Source organism: Amblyomma americanum, chromosome 2, assembly GCF_052857255.1.
Source record: "Amblyomma americanum isolate KBUSLIRL-KWMA chromosome 2, ASM5285725v1, whole genome shotgun sequence".
NCBI lineage: Eukaryota > Metazoa > Arthropoda > Arachnida > Ixodida > Ixodidae > Amblyomma > Amblyomma americanum.
Window position 1 is genome coordinate 105,153,815 of NC_135498.1, and position 24,445 is coordinate 105,178,259.

Below are 24,445 nucleotides of genomic sequence, written 5' to 3' on the forward strand. Positions count from 1 at the left end.
TTCGGCTCCCGCTGACGGGAAGGGGACTGGGGCCGCATCCAACGCCGCTGTATTTTTATTTTTCTGCCTTCCATTGTTTTGTATTTCAGGATCCTGCCTCTTGTTTTCTCTCTTTCGACGTAGTTGCCGTGTGGCAGAAATGGGAGAATCGCTGCGGGCGGGTCCCATGTGTCCGGGATTAAAGCGTGCTCCGAGTAGTGCGCTGCTCTGCTTTCAGTTTAGGGACGGTACTGGCTCCCTGCGCCATTAGAGAGTTATATCATAGCGCGGTCCGCTACTGTGATCGCCTACCGCGGGGCACCGCTGGGTCCCCACGCGGCTGGCGCGCACGCAGCTGACGGGCACGTGGCGCCATCTGGCGTCCCCAGGGCGATCTGCGCATGCGCAGTGGCGCCTCGCGGAAGCGGATCACGGTAGCGGATCGCGCTATGCTATAACTCTCTATTGAAAAGGTTACCGCTGATCGAAAATGAGGGAGACTGACCGTTACCGTCGTTTTAAGACGCGCTTGTTTTCTTCTTTTATGTCAAATGCTGGCTCGAACCTTTATAGCTATAATGCAGAAAAAGTCCGTATAGCAAGCGCGGCTAGTCCTTTGGTCAGTCACACCGCATTGTCCCTCTTAACGGCCGGGGTAAGCACTTTCACTTTGGTAACAGGCGTAGTGTTCAGTGCTCATGTGTCTTGCCCACATTGTGTCAGTCACTTGAAGTGAAAAAAAAAAAAAAACTGCTGATATAGCTTTGGCGCCCCTGCTTCTAAACTAAGCACCACTTGTTGGGGAGTGCGACGAGCCGGCCAGCAGGCCTACAAATTGAGCGATCACATACGCAACGACGAAACATATAGGGGCGTCCTGTCAGTTGTGTCTGAATTGAGCCCACCCACGTTTCAGAACTCTGAAAGCCGCATTCCACGCTGCTAAGTGTTTCTGAGCTCGCACTGCAGGCGAAGCTCCAAGGCTTAAGGAAAAAAAAAAAAACTCCCCAGGTTTCTGTTTACAGTAGACGTCAGATTTTCACATTTTTACACGGTAGCCAAAAGAAAGCAAGCGTTGAATTAAAGTCCAGCTCTTACAGCGGTACGTGTGCCAGGTGGTTAGTCTTTGCGTGGCGCACAAATGTGAAGGTATTAACGGCGGACCATGTTTTTTTTTTTTCGTATGAATAATAAAATGAAATAAAAAAAACAAGGAAACGGAAAAGAAACATGATGTGTGTTTCATTTTTTTTTTTTCGCAGTAATACTTACAGATTGTCTATGCAATACCATTTTTCTTTTCTTTAGTCTCTCTCTCTCGCTCTTTCTCCCTCTCTCTACAAAACGCACAGCTCGCTTTGGGTGAATTTCTCTCCAGAGTTGGGCAGGGTTGGCTGCAACATCTGGAAGCCGTGAACTTGTTTGCGTTCGAATACTCGTGATACCCAGTGCACTCTACACCATCTATCGGCAGTTTTCTGGGCCTGGCGAAAGCGTGCCTGTCTGCTTGCATTCCGTAGCATCTGCCCCTCTATAGGGCGCAAAAGTCCCGCAGCCTCGTCGTCATTGCTGTACCATCAGTTGCGCTGTGTACAGACGCGCCGCCGCTTCCGAGATAGGTGGCTTGGCAAGCGCTGCCAGCAGAGGCGGCCAGAAAAAGGCGCGGTCCGAGCCAACTGTAACAGCCAGCTCCCGCGCTAGCCCGTGCTGCGGGCCACTCGTCACGAAGCTCCCATCAATGTCGCCCAACTTGCGCGACCTTCTCTCTATAGCCCCGAAAATAGGCTGCCCCGAGGCGAATCTCGTTAGCGGTCGCGATCGACAGCCATTAATTTGAACGTTTGGCCTTTCGAGCAGCAGCAGCGCGGGCTAGCTGACCGTTCATTTATTTTATTTTTTTCTTCTCTCTCGCAGAAACCGGAGCTGCCGGTGGCCATCAAGAGCATCACCAAGAAGAACCTGGCAAAGTCTCAGAATCTCCTCGGCAAGGAAATCAACATTCTCAAGGCAAGTGGCGGCGCTCTGTCCACGCCTGAACCCTTCTCTTGTGTCGCTTATTCCATTTGGGGAGGGGAGAAAAAACAAACTAACAAAATGGAATTAAGGGAGGCGCCTTTTTCTCTTTTCTTCGCTCCTTCATTACCGCTGCTTGGCTGGCTCCCGCGTTGTGCTCGCAGAACTGCCACTGCCGGCTATCGGCGGGTACGTGCTGGCTCGTTTCACGGTGTGCATGTATGCGCCGTGCATTCGTTACGGATCTTTGGGACCTTGCGCTCGGAAGGTTCTCGAAGGCGGGGTCTTCCCGAGTAGCCGCTTTTTTTTGTTTTCTTTTCAATTATTTGTGTAGCTGTGCTCCCATCGCGAGCCGATTGGGGCTTCCTAAACTGCGGCAGGTAAACACGTTCCGTCCTCCTATATGCTGAGGCCGTTCGTGGGAGAAAAAAAAATGTTCTGATGTTTTTCGGAGTGTATCTTTGGGTTTTCCGCTCGTCACGTAAGCCCGACCGGTCCTGTGGTCAGTCATAGCTGATTAAGTCTGCGATTTGGGCAAGCCTTGAACAGCGCGCGTACACGGGAAAAAGCGTACTGTACAAGCGCGGAATCGCAGCTGGCTTTTGCTATTGAAAAAAAAAAAAACGTCACTAGTATTCTTATTTTAACTCGAAAATGGCCAGAGCACAAATAAAAAGAAATACCGTTACACGTGAACCCAAAAAACGAACACAAAAAAATTCTTCGCCTTGGCGCGTGCCCATGAGCAGATTTCTTCCTGAGCTGTCGCGTTGTAGCCTGGTTCAGGTTAGCGGCATCCCCAGGTATATACAGCACACATACCCTCGGGCTGTGGCTGTTCAGTTTCTCTCGTAAGCCTAATTATTTTACGTGGGAGTTTGCCGCGATCGAAGAGCGCGCTATTGCGCGTGGCAGCACCCTGTAGTTGAGTAAAGTGAAAGCAGGAAAGTGTCCCGGACACAGTACGAGCTTTTAGCTATTGTTATGTGTCTGGTGACGGCAAGCGGCTTGGAGTGTTGTGTCCTGCGTTGGCGTTTATCATATGCCGTCCTTTGTGCGGTCACCAACTTAGAGCCACGCGGACCGATCCCCAACGCCGTGGCGCCGTGGTCGCAAAAAGTATACGTTAAAGGCCACTTTAACTGTGTGCCGACTTCAGTACCCGCCACTGATTATGGAACGATGGGCAGACACCTCTCGGTGGTTGGACCCTCTCGGCTTCATCTCTGGCACTAGAACGGAATGGACAGGGGGTTGGAAGCGTCTTTCGATGCTGGTTATTAGTTCGGCTTTTTTTAACGGTGACTGTCTACAATTAAGGAACTGAAAAACGAAGAGGGCCCAAAACTTCCTACACGCAGCGCGAGGTTCGCCCCAGTCCAGGAACGTTAACTGTCACGGCGTGCTCCAATACGCGGAAGGCGCACTCATTTACCCCCACTGCGCTGAAATAAGAACCTGGAGCGAGCGTGCGCGAGAGGTTTCTTCTTTTCCTTCTTTATTTTTTTATTTTCCGGTTAAAGTTTGCGGCAGTCGCCTTCAGAGCGTGCAGTCTGCTTTCGCGTGGGTAGCTTGCCAGCAGCTGCACGTTCGTTGCTACTTGGAAATCGTTTTTTTAGACTCCGAGGTAGTTGTTTCTTCCTCCTCCTTTCCTGCTTTAGCGCTCTCTGGCAGGAAGCGGCAAGAAGTAAGGGGAGTCCGCAGGTCGCGACACGGCGGCGGCGGCGGCAGCGTGCCGTTATCTCCGGCTGCGAATGGGCGCCGCGCGACGGACTCCTTATGCAACTACGAAGCACATTGTGTCTGCTGCCGCACGAATCTGCCCTCTCTCGGCATTGCCTCCTCGTTTGATTGTCTATGCTCCGTGGTGTCTGTTTCATGCTCGCTTGGTCGCGCGCCAGGCTCGGCTGCTGCCGACGCGCCCGGCTGTTGCGTGCAGCGAACGACAGCCGGCCCCCAGTGAAGCGATGCGTGAATTGCAGTGTAATACGCAACTTTGCGCCTCTGCGGTGGTATATATATATATATATATATATATATATATATATATATATATATATATATATATATATATATATATATATATATATATATATATATATATATATATATATATATATATATATATATCCGCACCAATAGCGTTTGCTTGATTGAGGGGGGTCTAGAAAAATTGCGCTCATGCGGGGGAGCGGTGTGTCGAAGCTGACAACGCGTACGGCGTCTCTGCTCAGGCCTGTGTCTCGCACGTAGCTGGACCTGAATAGGTCACTACTTAACCGACGTTTGAGTTGGAAGCGACGTCAGCGGGCTGCACCGCGCGTGAAATCGGCAGGACATAGGCTGCGTCTGTGCTTATGAAATGGAAACGTAGATCGGCGCTTATCGGAGAACGGAAATATAGCCCATTGTTGTTTCAAGTATTGGGGCCGTCTCTATTGGGAATTAAAAACCGGCTGTTTTGTGCGACTGGAATGTAAAAAAAAAAATACCATTCTACATGTCTGCGCGGACTGTTGCTATACGAACTCTTCGAGTGCACGGTGGCGGCGCCTGGTGGGATTTCGCGCCAACCGCGGCGTCCTCGAGCAAGACGTTTTTTTCCAGGCAGTGCGTTTGAACGGAGGGCCTTGAGTAGATGATTGAAAGAAACAGAGCAAAGGAACCTTTCCTTCTTTTTTTTTTTGAACTGCTGTTACCGCGGCTGGTCTTCGTTAACTAACACGAGCGTTAGTTTAAAAAAAATGGAATCATGTTCAAGGGAAGGTAGCGCGAGGGGACAGGACGTAAGGACTAGGGGTGCAAGCGGTGCGGGAGCGAACTGCCATGGGCATATATGGTCATCGGCACTCTTATTCACAATTTCCCGGGACGGATCGTTGCCCGATATTTGCGGCGGTTGCACGAAACAACGGCTGCGAAACTAGTGGACTACCGTTTCCTTTCTGCCGTGGTCGAGTACATACCGTAGTCTGTAGTAGAGAGTTACAGCATAGCGCGATCCGCTACAGCGCGTCGCCAGTGCCTGCGCGCTGGTTGGTCCCGTCGCAGGCACGTGGCGTCATCTAGCGCCCTCTGGGCGATCTGCGCATGCGCACTGGCGACACGAGGGAGCGTATCATGGTAGCGGATCGCGCTATGCTATAACTCTGTAGCATCGAAAACGGTGGTGGCCCTAGAGCTGGTGAGAACGGTTCGCGTATGAGCGACGACAGATCGCGGGAAAAGTAGTTGCACCTTCGACTTTTAGAGATTCCTCGCGTTTCCCCTTGCTGGAGCTCTTGCGAACCCTTACGCTAGGCAACTGCGCTCTATTGGCGTATCCGCACCCCTTCTAAGCAACGCTGCAGCGGTAACCAAGCTGTCGTTTGTCCTCTCGAGTAACTGAGCTAGAGCTCGAGCCGCAAGCTACTGCTGCCCCTCGCAAACCACTTCGAAAGTGGCTCTAAAAATACGGGGAAGCTGCTTTTTTTTTCTTCTTTTAATGCTGTGGGTATCAGTGTCCATGGCGTCGCCGTCCAGGGCAGACTTTTGCGCCATTTAGGGGCAGCGGCTCAGCGCCTGACCGGCGCCATATCATTTCGGAGGGCAACATTTCCGGCTCATTAAACTGCAAGGCAGTCCAGTACTGCTTCGAGGCGCAATTTCTTTCTTTTTTTTTTCAAGCTGAAGTTTGGAGGCTTTCTATGTTCGCACCAGAGGTCTGCGCCGTCTTTACAATCCAAAGTGGTATAATCCCGATACGAGAATGGGCGTGTCCGTAACGAACGCCCCCGCCGGCCGAGGCGATGTGGCAGCCGCCGGTGCTGCGCGCAACTCCGCGCAGCTGCGGCTTTCCTGCACGCTCGGCTGGCGCGCAGATTGCCGGCGTCCTTGCGCCTCTCCGGGCTTCGTGTACGTACGCGCCCGTCGCTTTGGCATAGGCGCCTGCTCCGGCGACGAGGCTTTATGGCTCCGCCGGTTACGCAACCTTGGAAGGACGATCGTGCAGCTGGCCGCCCCTCTGGCTTCGTTATTTCTCCGCCTATTTTCACGGCGCTGTGGGTTCCTTTTCCATTGTGTTTCTATATATCCCCCGTGTATCATTATTTGTGCTCGTCGTGGCGTGCTTTATGTCCCGCGCACCGGCGCTCTCGCCCTGGCGCCTTTTGTTACCGCGTTAAAAACGACTTCCGCCGTTTCATGGGGCCGGCCGGCGACGAATCTTCGTTTGAGAGGTCGTCGTGTAAGTGGCATTGCTTTCTCGGGTGGCCCTTTGAACTTTCCGTTACCACCGTCCCCCTGCCGCGACATAACAGCGAGGTAAAGCAGAGAGATAATAAATACCTGGGAGCGGGGAAGGGGCGCAGCGTTCGTGTCTGTGACTGTTCATCATTCGTGGTGCTCTGTTGGGTTCGGTGGCGCGCAATCATCTGAGGCTGTCATGCGCCAAGCTTAAGGTCGAATGTTGATTCATGATGTGTGTAATGCATATCCACCACCCCGATGCGGAGTTCGGCAGGTCGCGTACACTTATAGGGACGCTGAGCGTGTACCCTCCTTCCACGGTAACCACATTCCGGTGGCGCACTGCTCCGCCCTCGCCGCACTCTCCTTCCTCGATTATCGTTCTCCTCCTCATTCCACGGTTAACCACGTTCGGATTGGGCTTCACCATAGGCTTCCGTTTCCGCGATAACGCTCCCTCTCTTTGCCCGTGGTTACAACCCTCCGGTTACGCCGACTACTACTACGACGACCATGCTAAACCCAGGGAACAGGCCTTTAACAGCTGTCGCTGTAAAAACCTTCACGCCGGTCTGTTCAGACTCGTGACATCCTTACCGAAATGTACGGGTTGCCACCGTTTTGAAGTGAATGGCGCCGTTGCTAAGCCTCCGACATTGCCGAACAAAAACTCGTGTCGACGCACGCATTTTACTTGGGAAATTGGCCGGTGACTGCCGGCGACGCCTGTATTTCGCTTTTTTTTTTCTTTTCTGGCTTATAGAAGCTTCGTTTTCAGTGACTGTTTGAGCTGTTAGTAATAATAATAATAATTGGTTTTTGGGGAAAGGAAACGGCGCAGTATCTGTCTCATATATCGTTGGACACCTGAACCGCGACGTAAGGGAAGGGATAAAGGAGGGAGTGAAAGAAGAAAAGAAGAATAGGTGCCGTAGTGGAGGGCTCCGGAATAATTTCGACCACCTGGGGATCTTTAACGTGCACTGACATCGCACAGCACACGGGCGCCTTAGCGTTTTTCCTCTATAAAAACGTAGCCGCCGCGGTCGGGTGAGCTGTTAGGGAGTTTTAAAATAGGGGGTTAGGGGAAGAGCAGGGCGCGAGTGCTCATGCGCAGAATGGTAACGACCCTCCCGGTTGTTGTTCTGCACTTGGATTTCCGTGGCATCTTAAATCAGATCAAATTTTATTTCTCTTCAAAATGAAGGAGCGGGCGACGGAAAAAAAGCTGCGCCTGAGCAGCTTGACGAAGCCCGACCTTCTTGAATGCATTGCAGCAGCATTAATAAATATATACAAAAATTCAACGAGGCGTTGCGCGCTTCGCGAGCGAAAGGGGACACGCACAGGTGCTGGCCATCAACAACTTTATTTTGGAAAAACGAGAGATGTGTAGTCGATTAAAACATACCAGTGTATTCCCCTTTTTTTCTGTCCTTTTTTCGTTGTGCCTCGGGCTGTGTATATTCACCATGCAGAGCCAGCTAGCCGCCGTCAACTCGCTGTTGTAAACGTTTTATGTGCAGTTTACTGATTGTTACTATTGCGCGTCAGCTGACATCTGTGTCATAGAATGTCACCAGAACTTGAGGTTGGCAACACGAGGCGGTGTTTAGACATGTGGCGTGTGCCAACAGTGATAACAGCGCCTCGGTTTTACGCGACAGCGCGTTACCGCCACACGTTAGCTACGAAAACGGTAACGCGTTACTGTTAGCGTTACCGAAAAAAAGTACCGCTCGTTACTTTGCCGTTACTCCATGGCCATAAATTTTGATCAGTGCGTCTTCGCTCTAAGAACTCACGATAACAATTTTATAAAGCTCGTACTTCACATAAAACTTCTATCCCAAGCAACGATTTTACCCGAAATCCTGATTTAACGAGAATACTTTGCACAAGTGTGCAGGAGCATAGCAATGTTGTAGTGGCGTAAAGTTGCCCGTAGAGTTACATGTGATGGCTTCTAACTCTTTGGCACATGGTGAAGCCATTTTCTGGATGTGACATTAAACAGAAAATGGCACTTCGCCATCAATTCTCACTCCACAAAGAAAACATCACGGAGCTCTCAACGAATTTACTGTAATTCTGAAAATGTAGTGTTCCAAAATGCTCGGCATGCTTCCACTCTTTCGAGAGTTGTGTGTGTGGGTGATTTGGGAAGGGGAGGCACGTGAAGGCAAGTGTGCGAATGCGTGTTCGTGCGCGTGTTTCGTGCTCTGTGGGTATTCTGTCTTTCTTTTAATTCGGTGCGTCGTCAAGGGCAGGCGTTTTCTGGCATGCGTGCGAGCTGCAACAAGAATCGTCGAGGGCACCTGTACGTTTTGTTTATTTTCAGCATCACTTCAGCTGCTCTGCGCTTATTCTAAAAAAGAGCGAAGCGGGTGGGGGCGGGGCAATTGGAATAAAAAGTAACTAGTAACGTGACACCTCACGTTACTGACAAATGTTAACGTAAGTACGTTACCCGTTGCAGTTCCAAAATGGTAACGAGTACGTTATTAAGTTACCGGAAAAAAGTAACGCGTTACGGCCAACACTGCCAGCGGCGCATCGGATCGCCAGCGATCAAAGCAACCGCGAGCAACGCGCCAAACGCGCAGGCCGTCGGTCGCCGTCGTCCTCCTCACCCTCGTATAAACACGTAGCAGGCCACGACTCGCGTTACAAGCGTCGCCTCTCAAGCTGCTACGCAGCAGGCCCATCGCTGTAGACACATAGCAACCGCAGCTGTGTAGCTTGCATGGGAATCGAACCCTGGACCTCGGTTAGCGTGTCAGACACGCTACCGCTACGCCGCGCAAGCACGTTCGTACGGTTTTTTTTTTTAGCGGGGCTTTATACCAAGTGCTTCGAGAAGACTTAGTAATTTCAGAAATGGGATTTTTGAGCTAAAAATATGGCTGTCGCGGCATGGAATTGCCAGGGCTGGCGGACACCAGAAAACCGGTGAACCATTTTAACCAGTTCGCTAGTTAACTAATTTCCAATAATTAACTTTTTTACTTTTAGAGTTAGGCGCCTGGTTGCAATTAGAGATTTGTAGCTGGCCGTTAGTAACCACCGTATCAGTTTTTATAATTTCGAAAACGCGATTACCCCCGGCGCTGTGGCCGAACAAATTTTGGCTACAGCGTGGCAAAATACATGCGCATTCGAAGAGCATGCAGGCAAAGCAGCCGCTCCAGTGCACGTAACTAGTCGAATCAGCCAAATTTTGTCGAGCCGCAGCGCCGAGGGTAATCACGTTTCCGAAATTCTAAAAACTGGTATGGCGGTTACTAACAATGGTCGGCTACAGATCTCTCATTGCAACCAGGCGCCTAACTGTAATAGTTACAAAAATAATTATTGGAAATTAGCTAACCAACTTGCTAGTTCAGATGATTCACCGGTTTTCTGGTGTCCGCCAACCTTGGCAATTCCATGCCGCGAAAGCCATCTCAAAAATCCTATTTTTTGATAATTGCTTAGTCTATCCTGAGACACTTGGTATATATGTAGTGTGGTCTTTCATTTAATGTTTGGGATTGTGAGAGAGGAAATATTGTAAAGTCCACTCTAGCCCAGCAGCTGCCGTTTTCTTGCATCTCCAACGAAACCCCAATGTGTGTGCAGACTCGCAAAACGTACCACTGCTTCTGAGACGCTGTCGCTTTCGACTGCGCTTCCCCTCCACTCTTGTTGGTCACTTCGGCGCTTCCAAGAGAACGCATCTGTTTAGCACTCTGCCCATTACAAAGCCTGCTTCTTTCCTTGTCTAGGTTTCAGTTTGATGTCGTCACCTCACGGCCCTCACGCCTCGTCATATGCGCGCTGCTTGGCTGCCTCCTGTAGCGTTGGTCTCTCGTCGCGCTGTCCTTTCCGCTTAATGTGGGCACCGATTAATGCGACAGCAGGAGACATTCGTCTCCCATCCGTCATTTTTAATGGGGAAGCTGCATGCCGGAGTATCCGGCACTGTCGTTTACAGAATATATTCAAGCCGATCGGGGAGGGCGTTGAACCCGACATCTGAGGCGCGCGCCCGTCTCGCTGCAAGCGATGTTGGCCGGTCCGCGCTGGCGTCATCGGCCGCTCAACTCCCGAAACAAACAGACGAGCGAGAGGCGTCGATGCCGAAAGTGTGAACGGCGAGCAGAGCGTGAAGGCGAGAGGGTCGTGCCCTGACCTTTTCACTGGGAGGCATCTCGTCACCGGCCTTTGATTCGCGTGTTTCTCCTTCGAGAGAAGGTCGCCTGGCGTCGAGAGGGCGGGCCCGTCTAGGCCTGTCCGCGCTCTCACTGGCGCGTTGACGGCTAGCGGTCATTGACGCGGGACTCAGCGAAGGCTGGCTGCATCCTTGTTCTGCTGGCGTAGTCTCTGAGAGTAGCATACCCTGACGTGCGCATACCGTAAGGACCTCGAGGTATTCAGCTGGTTCAACGGACGACGTATGTTGGTTTTGCTGTTTCGGTGTGCGCTTCTTCATGCCCTGCCTGATCCTTCGGTGCTCTACCTCGCGGCACTGCCCATTCCAAGTTAGACGGCCAGTCCACCTTTTCTTTCCTCGTAACCTCCTGCTGATATAGAGCTCTACGTGTCAAGTCTAGCTGTAAGTATTTCCTTGAGTTGTGCAAGTGATGTTGAAACAAACTTTAGTGTGTGACGAGCCCGCCGCGGTGGCTCTGTGGTTAGGGCGCTCGGCTACTGATCCGGAGTACCCGGGTTCGAACCCGACCGCGGCTGCCGCGTTTCGATAGAGGCGAAGCGCCTGTGTGCTGTGCGGTGTCAGTGCACGTGAAAAATATTCAGGTGGTCGAAATTATTCCGGAGACCTCCACTATGGCACCCCTTTCTTCTTTATCTCCCTCCTTTATCCGTTCCCTTACGGCGCGGTTCAGGTGCCCGCCGATATGTGAGACAGATTCTGAGCCATTTCCTTTCCCCAAAAACCAATCTTCAGTTGTTGTTGTTTTTTATTTCCGACGACAGTTAACTTCGCTTCTGTGATGTAAGGAACGAAACAAGCTGTTGTCAGTGGTGTCGAGGCGCTTGCATTCTGAACAAACAATACGAGGAATACTGACTTCCGTCCTTCGGTTCAGGTTGGAAGTTTGCGGTAACCGCGTTAGACCACGATAAATAGCTACTCAGCGGGTTCAGTTACTATGTAATTTTAATACGTCAGACACGGCGGTTCTTGCTGTCATAGGGATACGTTTTTCATATTGCTCCCCCTCATAGTGTGGTACCACAAAGTCAGTCTACTTTGGAGGGAGTTGGCAGATAAGTGCATTGCAAACATGGATGACTCCATTGTTGTGCGACGAGCACCACAAAGCCGAACGAGGAACTCGACAGCTACGAGCTGTGGTCAGGGGTTCTTTGTTGGCTTTTTGCGTGTGCGCATTCCTGGCGACATGTTTGGCCTTTGTGAATAGCGTGTTCCTCCTTCGTGTCCTAGCGGCAGATTCGTGTTGGCCCACCGCGGTTTGTTCAACCCTTTCGTGCAGCGATAAAGGGTCAGAAGACAAAGCGCCGATGGGGAGCTATCATCCGGCATTCGCTGACGAAGGTGTCGTGATAACGTCGGCGAACCGCGGAACTGTCCGCGTGCGTCAACGTTCCAAGGCTGCTCACGCATTGCGCACGTGGTACACGGAAGAAGTCCCGGTGAGGCAGCTAACAGTTTGCAACGCTGGTTGACGCAGGCCGCTGCGTCGGGTGGTGTTGTAATGAACGCCTCCTTGATTTCAGTGCCAGCCAGATCAGCCAGTTTCGCCGAGGCAAGCTGTCGACTCCCTCTCTTGCGCTGTCCCATTAGTTGGCCTTCGCTCATGCATTGAGAGGGGAAGTGCACACAGTGGCTATAGAGGCATACCGCGAGAAAGGAGAGTATCTGTTCACTTCTTTTTTCCCCAGATGGCGCGTTGCAGTACAGGATACTAGTATTCGTTTATATGCTCCCACAGGAAACATACATACACACATACATACATACATACATACATACATACATACATACATACATACATACATACATACATACATACATACATACATACATACATACATACATACATACATACATACATACATACATACATACATACATACATACATACATACATACATACATACATGACCACTACAAGAGACTAGAGTCGCTGGATGACTCTGCAAGACACAGCATCGTGTTGCTTGCTGTACTGCGCCTGGCAGTGGATCATGCGCACCATGCTGCGCTCATTAAGTATAAAACAATTCTGATTCATGAATAAACGACTGACGGCCCAGAGCCACGTCGCAGGTCAGTAGTACTGTAGGCGGTACTGCGCATGCGCACTTGAACCGCGCTCGTGCTGAAGTAGGTTTCTCGAACAAACCATGTTGTACGGTTCAGCCCTTCTGTGGCTATTGCGCAGCCGGGGAACGGACAACTATGGCGAACAACGTCACTGTTTCTGCTCGCGACGTTGGCGAAAATGCTCAGGATGGCGGCGAATGCTCCGCCGTGTCCACGAGCGGGGATGTTGTTCCTTCAACAACGGCGGTAGTTCGCTGCGCGCCTTCCTCCTTCTCCATGCGTGCGGTTGTATCAACCTCCGTGCCCCTCTCGCGGTTTCACAATGATGGCTCGAGTGCGAAACGGCCTTCCTCCATGTGAGGAAACAGCCTGCTCTCGATCCAACGAGCTGAAATGAAGCTGCGCGATGAAACCGGACGAGGCCCTTGGCTCACCCTGGCATGTGCGCCCTCTGTTGCCGGCTGATGCAAGGCAGCGGGGGAGGTGCGTCACCGCGCGTATCAGCCCGTGTGTATAGTGAGTGCGGCAGCGCTAAACCGGGGTGCCCTCGACGGCACGATTAGCCGTCCCGCGAGATAGGGGGAGCCTGACGGGGGCTAATCTTGGACGCCCTGACCTTGTACCATGCGCTGACCCCCGCTTAGCGTGGCGACGTCGCCAAGTGACCCTGTACCCTTTCGGCTTATTCCATCGTGTGCCGTCTTCTACGCATCCTTTCTTCGTCTTAGACTGCATGGAGTGCTAACTGCAACCAATCGGTTACTCAGTGGAGCACCAACCAAATGGCCGCAGCTTGTCAATGCGCAGTGCCTTCATTCAACGTTGGGGAACCACCAACGTCACTTTGATGCGCATCTCCGAACAATAGTGATCGTATTTTTTTTTAATTATTTTTTTTGGAAAACGGGATTTCTTGGCTCTGGGCTAACGCCGCACTTTAATATTGCTTGGCGTTGAGGTCGTATTGCACAGGCGTACGTGTAGGTATATCTCGATATCCACACGACAAGTCCGTGCACTCAATCTGTGTGGCAACCCCCCTTTTGAATGAGTGAGGTGGTGTTGAAGCATACCGTATTGGACCTCCTTTCAGCGGCGTCTCTGTTGGAGGAGTCAGTCACTCGATGCGCGTCGCTAAGTCTGGCAATGATGGGAAGACACATGGCGCTTGCGTCGACTACTGAGCGGCGCTCCTGTGTGGTGCTTCTTCATCCGGAGGTACAAACACCGCTTCGCAGTCGCCTCGCCGTAGCACCTTAGCCTTTTTTTCCCTGTATTTCTTTCGTGCTTGTTATGTAAGCGTCGGCGCTGTTTGCGTTTGCAACAGTCTCATCTCTTCCTGGAACAACACTACGCGGCACGGAGGAGGGAGGGGGTTTCTGGTCGCGGAAAAGATTGCGCCTCGAGCTCACGTCGCGATCTCGCCCTCCGGCCGGCCATAACGCGCACGCGTGGCTCGTTGCGGCGCTCTTATCTGGCGCCGCATGGAAGCGGAGGATGCGGCGCCCCCAACGGGATGCTGCGGCCGCCGTTGAGTGGGTGGGAGGCGGTTCAGAACGCGTGCCGGTGTGCCCCAAGGCGGCCGGGGCGTCCCGTGTGGCGAACGCCGACGCTTCTCCACTGGTGAGGGCAGATGTGCCGGTGGTGAACGAGATTCGTGGGCCGAGGAGAGCGCTTTATCTTCCGAGACGCACGTGTTATCGGATGATGCCTGCTTCGCGTGGGATGTTGCGTCTATGGAAGTGCACTCAATAAAGTACCGAGTGCTATACAGGGACGGTTTGTGGTTCACCGGCCGTAATGGCTGGGCATAAGCATTTGATGACATTGTTTTAACGGCGCTGTGGCAGTTCGGCCGAAGAGCGCCTAGCATCATGGGAATTTCCAGCTGTATCCTCCAACCTGCGCACCGCGTCGGCCAGTGTTTTTTTTTTTTTTGTGGTTGTTGCGGCCGGCTCTTGCTTGTCTCCCAGTCCGTCCCCGTATGCAAGCTTCTTCCTCATCGCAGTACTGGCAGCCTAGAGTAAAAAGGAAGTGTGTGGGTCGGCCAGCCCCCCTCCCCTTCCCCCCATGCGTGCGTATTGCGGCACTTGATGGGCATGCTCTTCGGGGCCCTCCAGGCGGCAATAAGAACGCGGAAGCGGAGGCTGCAGCCGGCGCCTGAAACAATGCCTGTCTCTGGGGCCTTCCGTCAGCCCTGCGCGGCGCCAAGCTACACGTAGGCACTACGTGTGCCTACGTAGCCTGCTGTGATGACCCCCATAATGCGCAGGTCCACACGGGACGGAGAGGCAAAGAGACACCGTATGGCTCAGTTTAAACAAACAGGTATATTCAATAATTACACATGGTTAAGGTTATACATCAGAGGCTGGGGCGTCCGAGCTTACGTGCCGACGACTTCATGGGGGCGATGGAGTGGCTCCGGAGTTGGGCTCGAGCGGTTGCTGGCAGAAGCTGCACGCCGTCGGGCTTCGGCACTGAAGGCTCTCTTGGCGAACGATGTCGTCCTCAGCTGTATGCAGTAGAATTTCAATAGTCGTCCGTTTCTTCGAGGATGGTTCACAAACCCTTCCTCTAGTGTCGTTCGGCTTGGAAGACGAACAGGAGGCGAGCTTGTAGATGATGACAGCAGAGCACAATTTTACAACATACATATACAGAGAGCCAAACTGGAAAAAGCAGAACTGAATCTACAAAAGAACAAACTTTGCACCACTTCACTCATCGACCGGGCAGGTCAGTGCCTAAGCAGCATCACATCACATGCCAAGCATGGAGCCCCAGCTCAGACTGAACTGCATCCGTTTACATGCGCTTTTAAGCACTTGATTAACAAAGGACTAAGGGCGGTCATTTCCAGTGGCCCGCCCAAAGCATCAATTCTCCAATCCAAAATAACATGCGAGATGGGGACCACCCCTTGGGCTGGGCTTAGCCTCGACCCCAGAGTCTGTTAACAATACAAACTAAATAAACAACAAAAACGCCACCACTCTCTCTCAAGTGAGAGTATACACAGGCTCTCTCTTCGGAGCTAATTCACTAGCGCCTGTCTTTCCACATTCTTGGCGAGTACTGCCTGTCCGCCATGACAGGTGTCCGTCGCGGCCCTTCTGGGAAGCTGTGGGTGCCTTCCCGGCGATAGCCCACGACAAAGGGGGGGAGGGAAAGAATGTCGTCTTCGCGGTTTCGCATAGCGTCGGCTGTGGTACGGCGCGCTCTGGCCCGCTGACAGCTCCCCTGTCCTGGAATGCAACCGGAAATTGGGGAGGACAAAGCCTGTTTCCCCGGGGCGGCGGCGGGACCGGTTTTTCCGGTCGTCACTCAAAGAGCATGGCTGGGCAATTGATGATGCCGCTGTCACGGTTCCCCGTCTACGCCGCGCCGTCGAACGTGGATCCTCGTATCACACACGGAATGTCACACTCGCTCACCCTCCAGAAGAATGTTCTCCGAACATTTGAGTCCACGCAGCTCCCCTTGTCTTTCTGAATCGCCTCGCACAGTGCGTCCGACAAAACACTTTTCGCTGCACTCAACACCACTGCACAACACCATATGCCTCCGCTGTCAATACTGGCGTCTCCAGGGGCAGCACTGATCTTCTTTTACAGATAAACATGAAACTCAGCACCCAAGCCTCTCCTTTCTAGTCCAAACTGGACGAAAATAAATTTACCACAGTTACAAAGGAGCTCCCACTTCTAGCACGATCACGGCACAGACAAAAATATAGATAACGAAAGGAAGTAGGGCAGGTTCTGCATGCGCTCCGCATGCTCTCCTGTGCAGGTGTTACTTAATGACAGAAAGGTTTAACTACCAACTCCGATAACTTAACACATAAGCACATAGCAATGTTATGAGCTGCGGCATTACACAATTCTAACCAGTTCACAACTCCGCTCTGTTTACGCCATTAGTCCGACTTAGCTTTCCGATTTCGCAGCGGATATCGGCCTTCATGAGTCATACTAAATAAGTCTGTGCCCCTTTGTCTGCTTTGGGACTTGCGAGGGCTCGTGGCAGGAGCCTCTCCTGGCGTTATCTGCGCGGCAACCTCGCGCGCTTCTTCTTTTAGCAATGCATGAAATAAATCCGGTGGCATTCCGGCCGTCACCTCGGGCGCCTGCCGAACAAATGCAGGAGAGGGCGTTTCTTGCGAACTATCTGCGCGCTCCGCTTCACTTCTGTCCCCATCAAAATCCGCGCTTTCCCTTTCCTCATTTCGTGAATACTGAACCGGTGCCGACTTGAGGCGATTTGCGTGTATCCTTATCAAACGCCGGTTCACGTCTCGGACTCTGAAGTTTACCGGAGAAAGCTTCTCGACAACCTCGCACGGTCCTCTCCACTTCGTCTGGAACTTACGAGCTAGCCCAATCTGCCTTTGGCAGTTTTCAATGTACACGCTGTCCCCCACATCAAACGGCGCGTCTCTAGCACTGCGATCGTGCACCTCCTTCCTGCGCTTCGCCGCTTTCTTTAAGGACTCCTTTGCGATGTCCCTCGCCACTTGCAAGCGCGATTCTAGCTCAACCTTATAGTCGTCCAGTGAAGCGTATGGGACACGACGGGGGCCCTCTGGCACTTCACTAGGCTGGTCCGGGTCTCGGCCGTAGAGAAGAAAGAATGGCGATTCGCCCGTGCTCTCGTGTGCTGCGGAATTGTAGGCAAACATTGCATACGGGAGCCACAAGTCCCAGTCCCGCTGGTCGCGCGATACAAAATGCGACAGGAACCCGGCCACGGTTTGGTTCAGTCGCTCCACCGCGCCGTTGCAAGCCGGATGGTACGGTGTTGTCTGCTTCTTAGCGATCTTAAGCAGCTCGCAAACTCTCCTCATTAGCTGCGACACGAAGTTCGTTCCCCGATCTGTCAAGAGTTGCCTCGGGGGTCCATGTCGGAGCACGATCTGTTCGACAAATGCTCTTGCAACCGTGTCTGCCTTCTGATCTGGGAGTGCTACCGCTTCCGCGTATTTTGAAAGGTGGTCGACAAATACTAAAATGTACTTGTTTCCGGAAGTGGTCGTGGGCAATGGGCCCATTATGTCCATACCTGTCCGCTCGAAGGGAGCCGAAACCTCAGGGAACGGCTGAATTGGAGCTGGTCTTCGTCCCTTGGGTGTTTTTCTTTCGAGACAGGAATGACACTTCGCACAGTAGTCTCTAACATCCTGTCGCATGCCACTCCAAAAGTACAAACGCTCCACACGCCTGCGTGTCTTCGCTACGCCAAAATGACCGGCGCATGGCGCATCGTGAAACGCGCGAAGAACCCTTTCTGTCCACGACCGAGGTATGACGACTCTCTCCCAAGCGGTTTTCTCTGGTCTCCCTTTCCTGGTTGGCCTCGTGCGCCGACACAGGGTGCCGTCTTTGTCAATGAAATAACCTAGCTGTTCGGGATGAGACGGTGCGCCCTTTAAGCTTTCGATTATTCGCTTCAGGTCAGGATCTTTGCACTGCTCTGTGCGTAATTCGGCGGGGTCGACTACGGGGACAAACTCTTCTATAGCTGCCACGGCAGCTGTGCGGCTGAGTGCATCAGCATTCAGATGTGTCTTTCCTGACTTGTGCTCAACTTCAAAGCAGTATTCCTGCAGGTGTAGATTCCATCTAGCGAGTCGCGAGCTAGGGTCCCTGACACTCATCACCCATTTCAGAGGATGGCAGTCTGTGACTAGCTTGAATTTGCGGCCGTAAAGGTAGCATCTGAAGTGCTTTACTGCCCAGACAACGGCGAGGCACTCCCTTTCCGTAGCTCCGTACTTTTGCTCTGTGGGGCTCAACTGTCGGCTAGCAAAAGCAACGGGATGTTCTTTGCCCTCGATAACCTGAGATAGCACGGCACCAACTGCGAACTTTGACGCATCTGTGGCCATAACGAAGGGCAAACTAAAATCCGGGTGGCGTAACAGCGGTGCACTCATTAGCTTCCTTTTCAGGGCCCCAAAAGCATTCTCCGCGTTTTCGTCCCAACGAAAGGCGACATTTTTGGCTGTTAAGGCGGTGAGCGGCTTAGCGAGCTTGGCGAACTCCTCTATGTGCCTTCGGTAGTAACCGATCAGGCCGAGAAACTGCCGGACCTGGCGGACGCTAGTCGGGGATGGAAAATCCGAGACACACCTTAGTTTCTCAGGGTCCGGTCGCACGCCGTCAGCTGAAACAACGTGCCCGAGGTATTTCACCTCGTTTTTGAGGAATTGGCACTTAGAGGGCTTCAGTTTGAGACCCGCTGCTCTTAGTCGCACCAAAACCTGCTCAATATCGCGCAAATGGTTATCAAAACTGCCACTGTATATGATAATGTCATCCATATACACGAAGCACAGCCTCCCCAGAAGACCTGCCAGGATAACATCAGCGGTTCTCTGCCAGACAGCAGGGCTGTTGGCCAGACCCATCGGCATTCTTTTCCATTCATAGTGCCCTGAGGGCGTGTTGAATGCCGTTTTCTCGGCATCTGCCGGATCCATTGCTATCTGCCAGAATCCCGCCGCCATGTCCACTACCGTGAAGTACCTGGCAGAGCCCAGCTGAGAAAGCGTCTCCTGTATATTGGGGATGGGGTATGGATCGATGCGAGTTACGGCATTTAGTTTGCGGTAGTCCACTACCAATCGATACGAGCCATCTGGCTTTTCCACCAATAGTGCTGGTGCTCCCCAGGGTGACTTTGAGTGTTCGACAATGCCGCGATCAATCAGGTCCTGCACCTGCCGCTCCATCTCCTCACGTTGAGAGTAAGGAATCCTGTACGCACGCTGGTAAACGGGCGATGAAGTGCCGGTTTCTATCCTGTGCTTTATAACGCCACAGCAGCCCAAATCCAGGTTGGACGCGGCGAATACCTCCGAGTAGTCGTTCAGCAAACCAGCCAGAGCCTCCCTCTCCCTGGATTTTACGTGAGAAAGATCGAACGACACCTTTGGAGCAGCCGAAGGACTAGCATGCTCTACAGTTGCGAGTACCGTATCGGTGGGCTCACGTTGCTCTATCGCAGAGGTGAAGAAAGCCAATGTTTTGTTCTTGGGAAGGCTCAGTGGCTGCTGGCTACAGTTAACCACCCGTAGGGGCACTCTGTGGGCGTCATTAACTGTCACGAGGCACGCGGCTGCCTTCAGGCCATTGCTGAGAGAGTCGACCGGCTCAAGCACTCCCACGGCGCCGCTCTCTACATCTGAAGGCACAAACGCGTACAAAATGTGCTCCGACCAAGGAAGGACGACCGCCTCCTCGACCAGCCGGACGGCAACCCGCGAATATACCTTCTCCAATGATCCCACTGTTTGACGGGTGTCAATATCGGTAATGCGAATCTCAGCCCCTCTCCTGTTCAAAAACGGAACTTTTGAGCCGCCCGCATTAACCTCTTCCTCAGAGAATGAGACTACTACCTTCCCTTTTCTCAAAAAATCCTGCCCTAATATACCTGACACTCCGTTTGGCAGAGACACCGTGTCCGGGCATACGTAGCAGGGGTGCTCCAATGCAATTCCGCCGAGAGAGAAGTGTAACCGGTAGAGTCCACTTATGCCAAGAGGATCCCCCGTTATGCCTACAAATTTGGTTGCCATACCACCAGACGCTTCCAACACCTCGCGGTCCCCCTTCCTTCGAAGCGTGTTAAAACTGCTCTCCTTAAGCAATGTCACCTTTGACCCCGTATCTATCAACAATTCCATACAACAACCATTTAACTTGCAACGCACAACAGGGCATGCCTCGTCGGCCACACAAACTACCACCACCTCATCATCTACTGCTCCCTCCCCACGCTCCTCAGGCTGGGGAGGACTAACTAGTTTTTTGACTCGGTATCTGGAGCCCCGCTGTAGGCTTGCTTAGGGCGTGTCTCGCCTGCTTCTCTTTGTGGCTCCCCACGGCGCACGTTTTGGCAGAACCTGGCGATGTGTCCGCGACCCTGGCAAGCGAAGCATACGATTTCTTCAAAATCTCGCATACCGCGCCTGTAGCTTTGTGGCGGTCTCCGGTTTCCAGCGAATGGGCGCTGTAGAGCGCGCGCTTCAACCTGGCATTCTACCTGCTGAGATAGCAGCTGTTCTAAGCGATCTAACCGCTCTGTCAAGAGAGCAACCTCAGGGTTGAGCACCGCTCTCTCTATGACGCGTACTCTCGCTGCGGCTGTGGTTAACGCCTCATTTTGTTCCTCATCCAATGCGGCCTCCACGGCTTGGTCGAAATTGCTCGGCTTGCGCGAGAGCACGAACCGGCGCACGGGGTCTTGCAGACCAGCCACGAACAAAGCGGTCATTTCCTCTTTAAGTATATCCTCCGCGTATTTCTTCCTTAGCTGGTCTCCTTCCTCCTCCCTGCTTAACGTATCGCGTGCTAGGCGCTGAAGCCGCGACGCAAATGTTCGCACGTCCTCCCCTACCATCTGTCCGGCGTCACGGAACCTCTGTACCCGCACGTGACGTGGTTCAGTGTCGAAATGCTCAAACGCGAGCTTCTTAAATTCCGCAAATGATTTTGTGGATTTTACTTTTTCGTCTCGCCAAGCAAAATCATGAGCAGCTCCTGCCATCTTACACCTCGCCATTCCCAGCATTTGAGCATCGGACCATCCCCCCATTTTCCCAATCTCTTCTAGCATGGAAAAGAAATCGCAGATTGGAACCCCTGTCTTATCTCCCGTAAACGTCGGAATGACGCTTCCTAATGCCAGCATGCTTGCTCCGAGCGACGGCTGTGGAGTGGGAGCTCCCTCAGATACAGTCATTTTTTTTTTTCAAGCCCTCCAGTGCCTCAAGCCTCTCAAATGGGGGTAAAAGTCCCACAATCAGTCCCGTGATTCCCTTTTGATTACAATTTTGAAGTCATGAATGTCACAGCATTCAGAGGACATTTGCTTTTGAGACCCCACTTCTGACACCAGTGTGATGACCCCCATAATGCGCAGGTCCACACGGGACGGAGAGGCAAAGAGACACCGTATGGCTCAGTTTAAACAAACAGGTATATTCAATAATTACACATGGTTAAGGTTATACATCAGAGGCTGGGGCGTCCGAGCTTACGTGCCGACGACTTCATGGGGGCGATGGAGTGGCTCCGGAGTTGGGCTCGAGCGGTTGCTGGCAGAAGCTGCACGCCGTCGGGCTTCGGCACTGAAGGCTCTCTTGGCGAACGATGTCGTCCTCAGCTGTATGCAGTAGAATTTCAATAGTCGTCCGTTTCTTCGAGGATGGTTCACAAACCCTTCCTCTAGTGTCGTTCGGCTTGGAAGACGAACAGGAGGCGAGCTTGTAGATGATGACAGCAGAGCACAATTTTACAACATACATATACAGAGAGCCAAACTGGAAAAAGCAGAACTGAATCTACAAAAGAACAAACTTTGCACCACTTCACTCATCGACCGGGCAGGTCAGTGCCTAAGCAGCATCACATCACATGCCAAGCATGGAGCCCCAGCTCAGACTGAACTGCATCCGTTTACATGCGCTTTTAAGCACTTGATTAACAAAGGACTAAGGGCGGTCATTTCCAGTGGCCCGCCCAAAGCATCAATTCTCCAATCCAAAATAACATGCGAGATGGGGACCACCCCTTGGGCTGGGCTTAGCCTCGACCCCAGAGTCTGTTAACAATACAAACTAAATAAACAACAAAAACGCCACCACTCTCTCTCAAGTGAGAGTATACACAGGCTCTCTCTTCGGAGCTAATTCACTAGCGCCTGTCTTTCCACATTCTTGGCGAGTACTGCCTGTCCGCCATGACAGGTGTCCGTCGCGGCCCTTCTGGGAAGCTGTGGGTGCCTTCCCGGCGATAGCCCACGACAAAGGGGGGGAGGGAAAGAATGTCGTCTTCGCGGTTTCGCATAGCGTCGGCTGTGGTACGGCGCGCTCTGGCCCGCTGACAGCTCCCCTGTCCTGGAATGCAACCGGAAATTGGGGAGGACAAAGCCTGTTTCCCCGGGGCGGCGGCGGGACCGGTTTTTCCGGTCGTCACTCAAAGAGCATGGCTGGGCAATTGATGATGCCGCTGTCACGGTTCCCCGTCTACGCCGCGCCGTCGAACGTGGATCCTCGTATCACACACGGAATGTCACACTGCTTGGCTCTGCTCCATCCCGCGGAGTCGGTGGGAAAAGGAAGCGAGTCGATCGGTACGGAAGAGACGACCGACGGCACAGTCGTCAACGCGCTCTGTCGCGCGCCGGTCCGTTTGGTGCCGCCGTGCGCGTTGCGACCGTCCCTGCGCCGATCCTCACCCACTTCCCGAGGGCTGGCGTGGAGGGTGGTTATGAGCGATCATGCTAGACGACAAAGACAACAACAATAACAACAAAAAGAAGCGGAGACGATCGTACGATTTGGTGAGACAAACCTGTTATAGTCGGATACAACTTAAGTCTGCAGTCAAGCTCCGCCCACATTCAGGACCGGCACACAAAATTCCTCCACGACAAAAATGTAGTCCGTTGGTAAAACTCTCGTGTCACTAAAACAAGAAGCTAATCACGCGAAAAAAGTTAAGTTCTAGAATATTGATGCCTGACTTGTTTAATAAAGTCGGACATTAAAAAGATGATCTCCTTTACCTTTGTTACTGGCTAGCGCAGTAATACAGAATGCCGCCGATCGTGGCCCAGTGTTAACAACTGCTGTTTTTTTTTTAAGTTGTATCCAACTATAGTAGTCGGTGGCTGCACTTTTAGCTTTTACGTTGATCGCCTGCGTCCTTGAATTGCATTTCGCCGTCGCTTTTTCAGAGGTGTACACTTGTGGAGCATCGAGATGGGTTGTGAGGATGCAGGTGAGGGAGTGAGGCGTGGGGGGGGGGGGGGGGGAACTCACAGGTGGGAGACGTGTATTTTTACGGGCTGGTGTCTGGTGGCGCACCCGCCGCAGGATGCTACTGGTAGGTTGAGGTGGGTGGGAGGGTGGTGGTACACACACAGACACACCTACTTCTGACGCAGTGAAAATGAATGGGTGTGTTTCTTTCGCCACAGAATTAATTACTCCATCCTGTTGGGAAAGCTAGAAGTAGGTTGTCAGGGCTGAGGAGGACGATCCGTGTGGTGAACCTCTTTCGTGCTCCAGTACCGCAGCGGTGGCCAAGTGGTTGAGCATCCGTCTCGCACGCGGGAGGTGCGGGGTTCGATCCCCAGTGCCGCCGGGTACCCACCGGTGATACAATGGGTACAAGCTTTCCCCTGGTCTGGTGCTCGGCTTAGTTAGGGTGGAATGCTTGGAAAATGGGTCTTCGAGCCAGCCTTGAGAATTTGAAAATACCTTGTGCCATGGAGCTCTTTGGCCATAGATGCCCTTTCGCCATAAAAATCCATCCATCATCATATTTCGTGCTCCCCAGGTCTGTGTCGGAAGTTGTAGGTTGGCCACCAACGAAGAGAGCTGGTCCCATGCTAAAGCTGTCTACGCCGACCCAATGGCGTGCACCGAGAAGTGTGACAGAGAGTGCGTAGGTTATTTGAGCTGCCGCTTTCTCCGCGACCAGCAGTCCTCCAGTCCCAACCTCTTCCAAGCCGTCCGCAGGCGCAGCCCACTTCGCGTCTCATTTCCGGTGCTGGGATGACTTGGAATTGAGCACCGTGTGCCCTCGTCTTTTCGAAAAGTCCGAGAGCTGCGTCTGTCTGGCGTGGCTGCCCGAACTTGCTCGCTTTGGTGCGTTTATTCTTCTCTGTGGCGGTTTCGTGCGAGGGTGTTGTGGCGGCCCCGGCGCGTCTGGATGAAGATTCCAAAGTATACCGCCGTGTGCCTAGCGCATATCCGTACGAGCAATCTCGTTTCTCGAGGGGCCCAGTGCCGTTGTCTCGGGGCCTCGGTCGCGACCTTCCAGGCGTGAGGGCGGAGTTTTGTTGGGGCGCCTAGTGGGGCACGTTGTGGTCTGACGAAAAGGAAAAGCAGCTAGGGAGGGGGGGTTCACTGCCTAA

General features: G+C 52.6%; 1 protein-coding gene across 2 annotated transcripts in view; it reads left to right on the forward strand.

Moving 5' to 3' along the window:
* The window catches only part of Atg1 (serine/threonine-protein kinase unc-51-like protein Atg1), a 139,076-nt gene that overhangs the window by 33,555 nt on the left and 81,076 nt on the right, over positions 1–24,445 (forward strand). For both annotated transcript variants that reach the window (XM_077655073.1, XM_077655074.1), the window contains exon 2: positions 1,894–1,986. In XM_077655073.1, the coding sequence (XP_077511199.1) occupies positions 1,894–1,986 (93 nt within the window). The remainder of the gene's footprint in view (positions 1–1,893; positions 1,987–24,445) is intronic.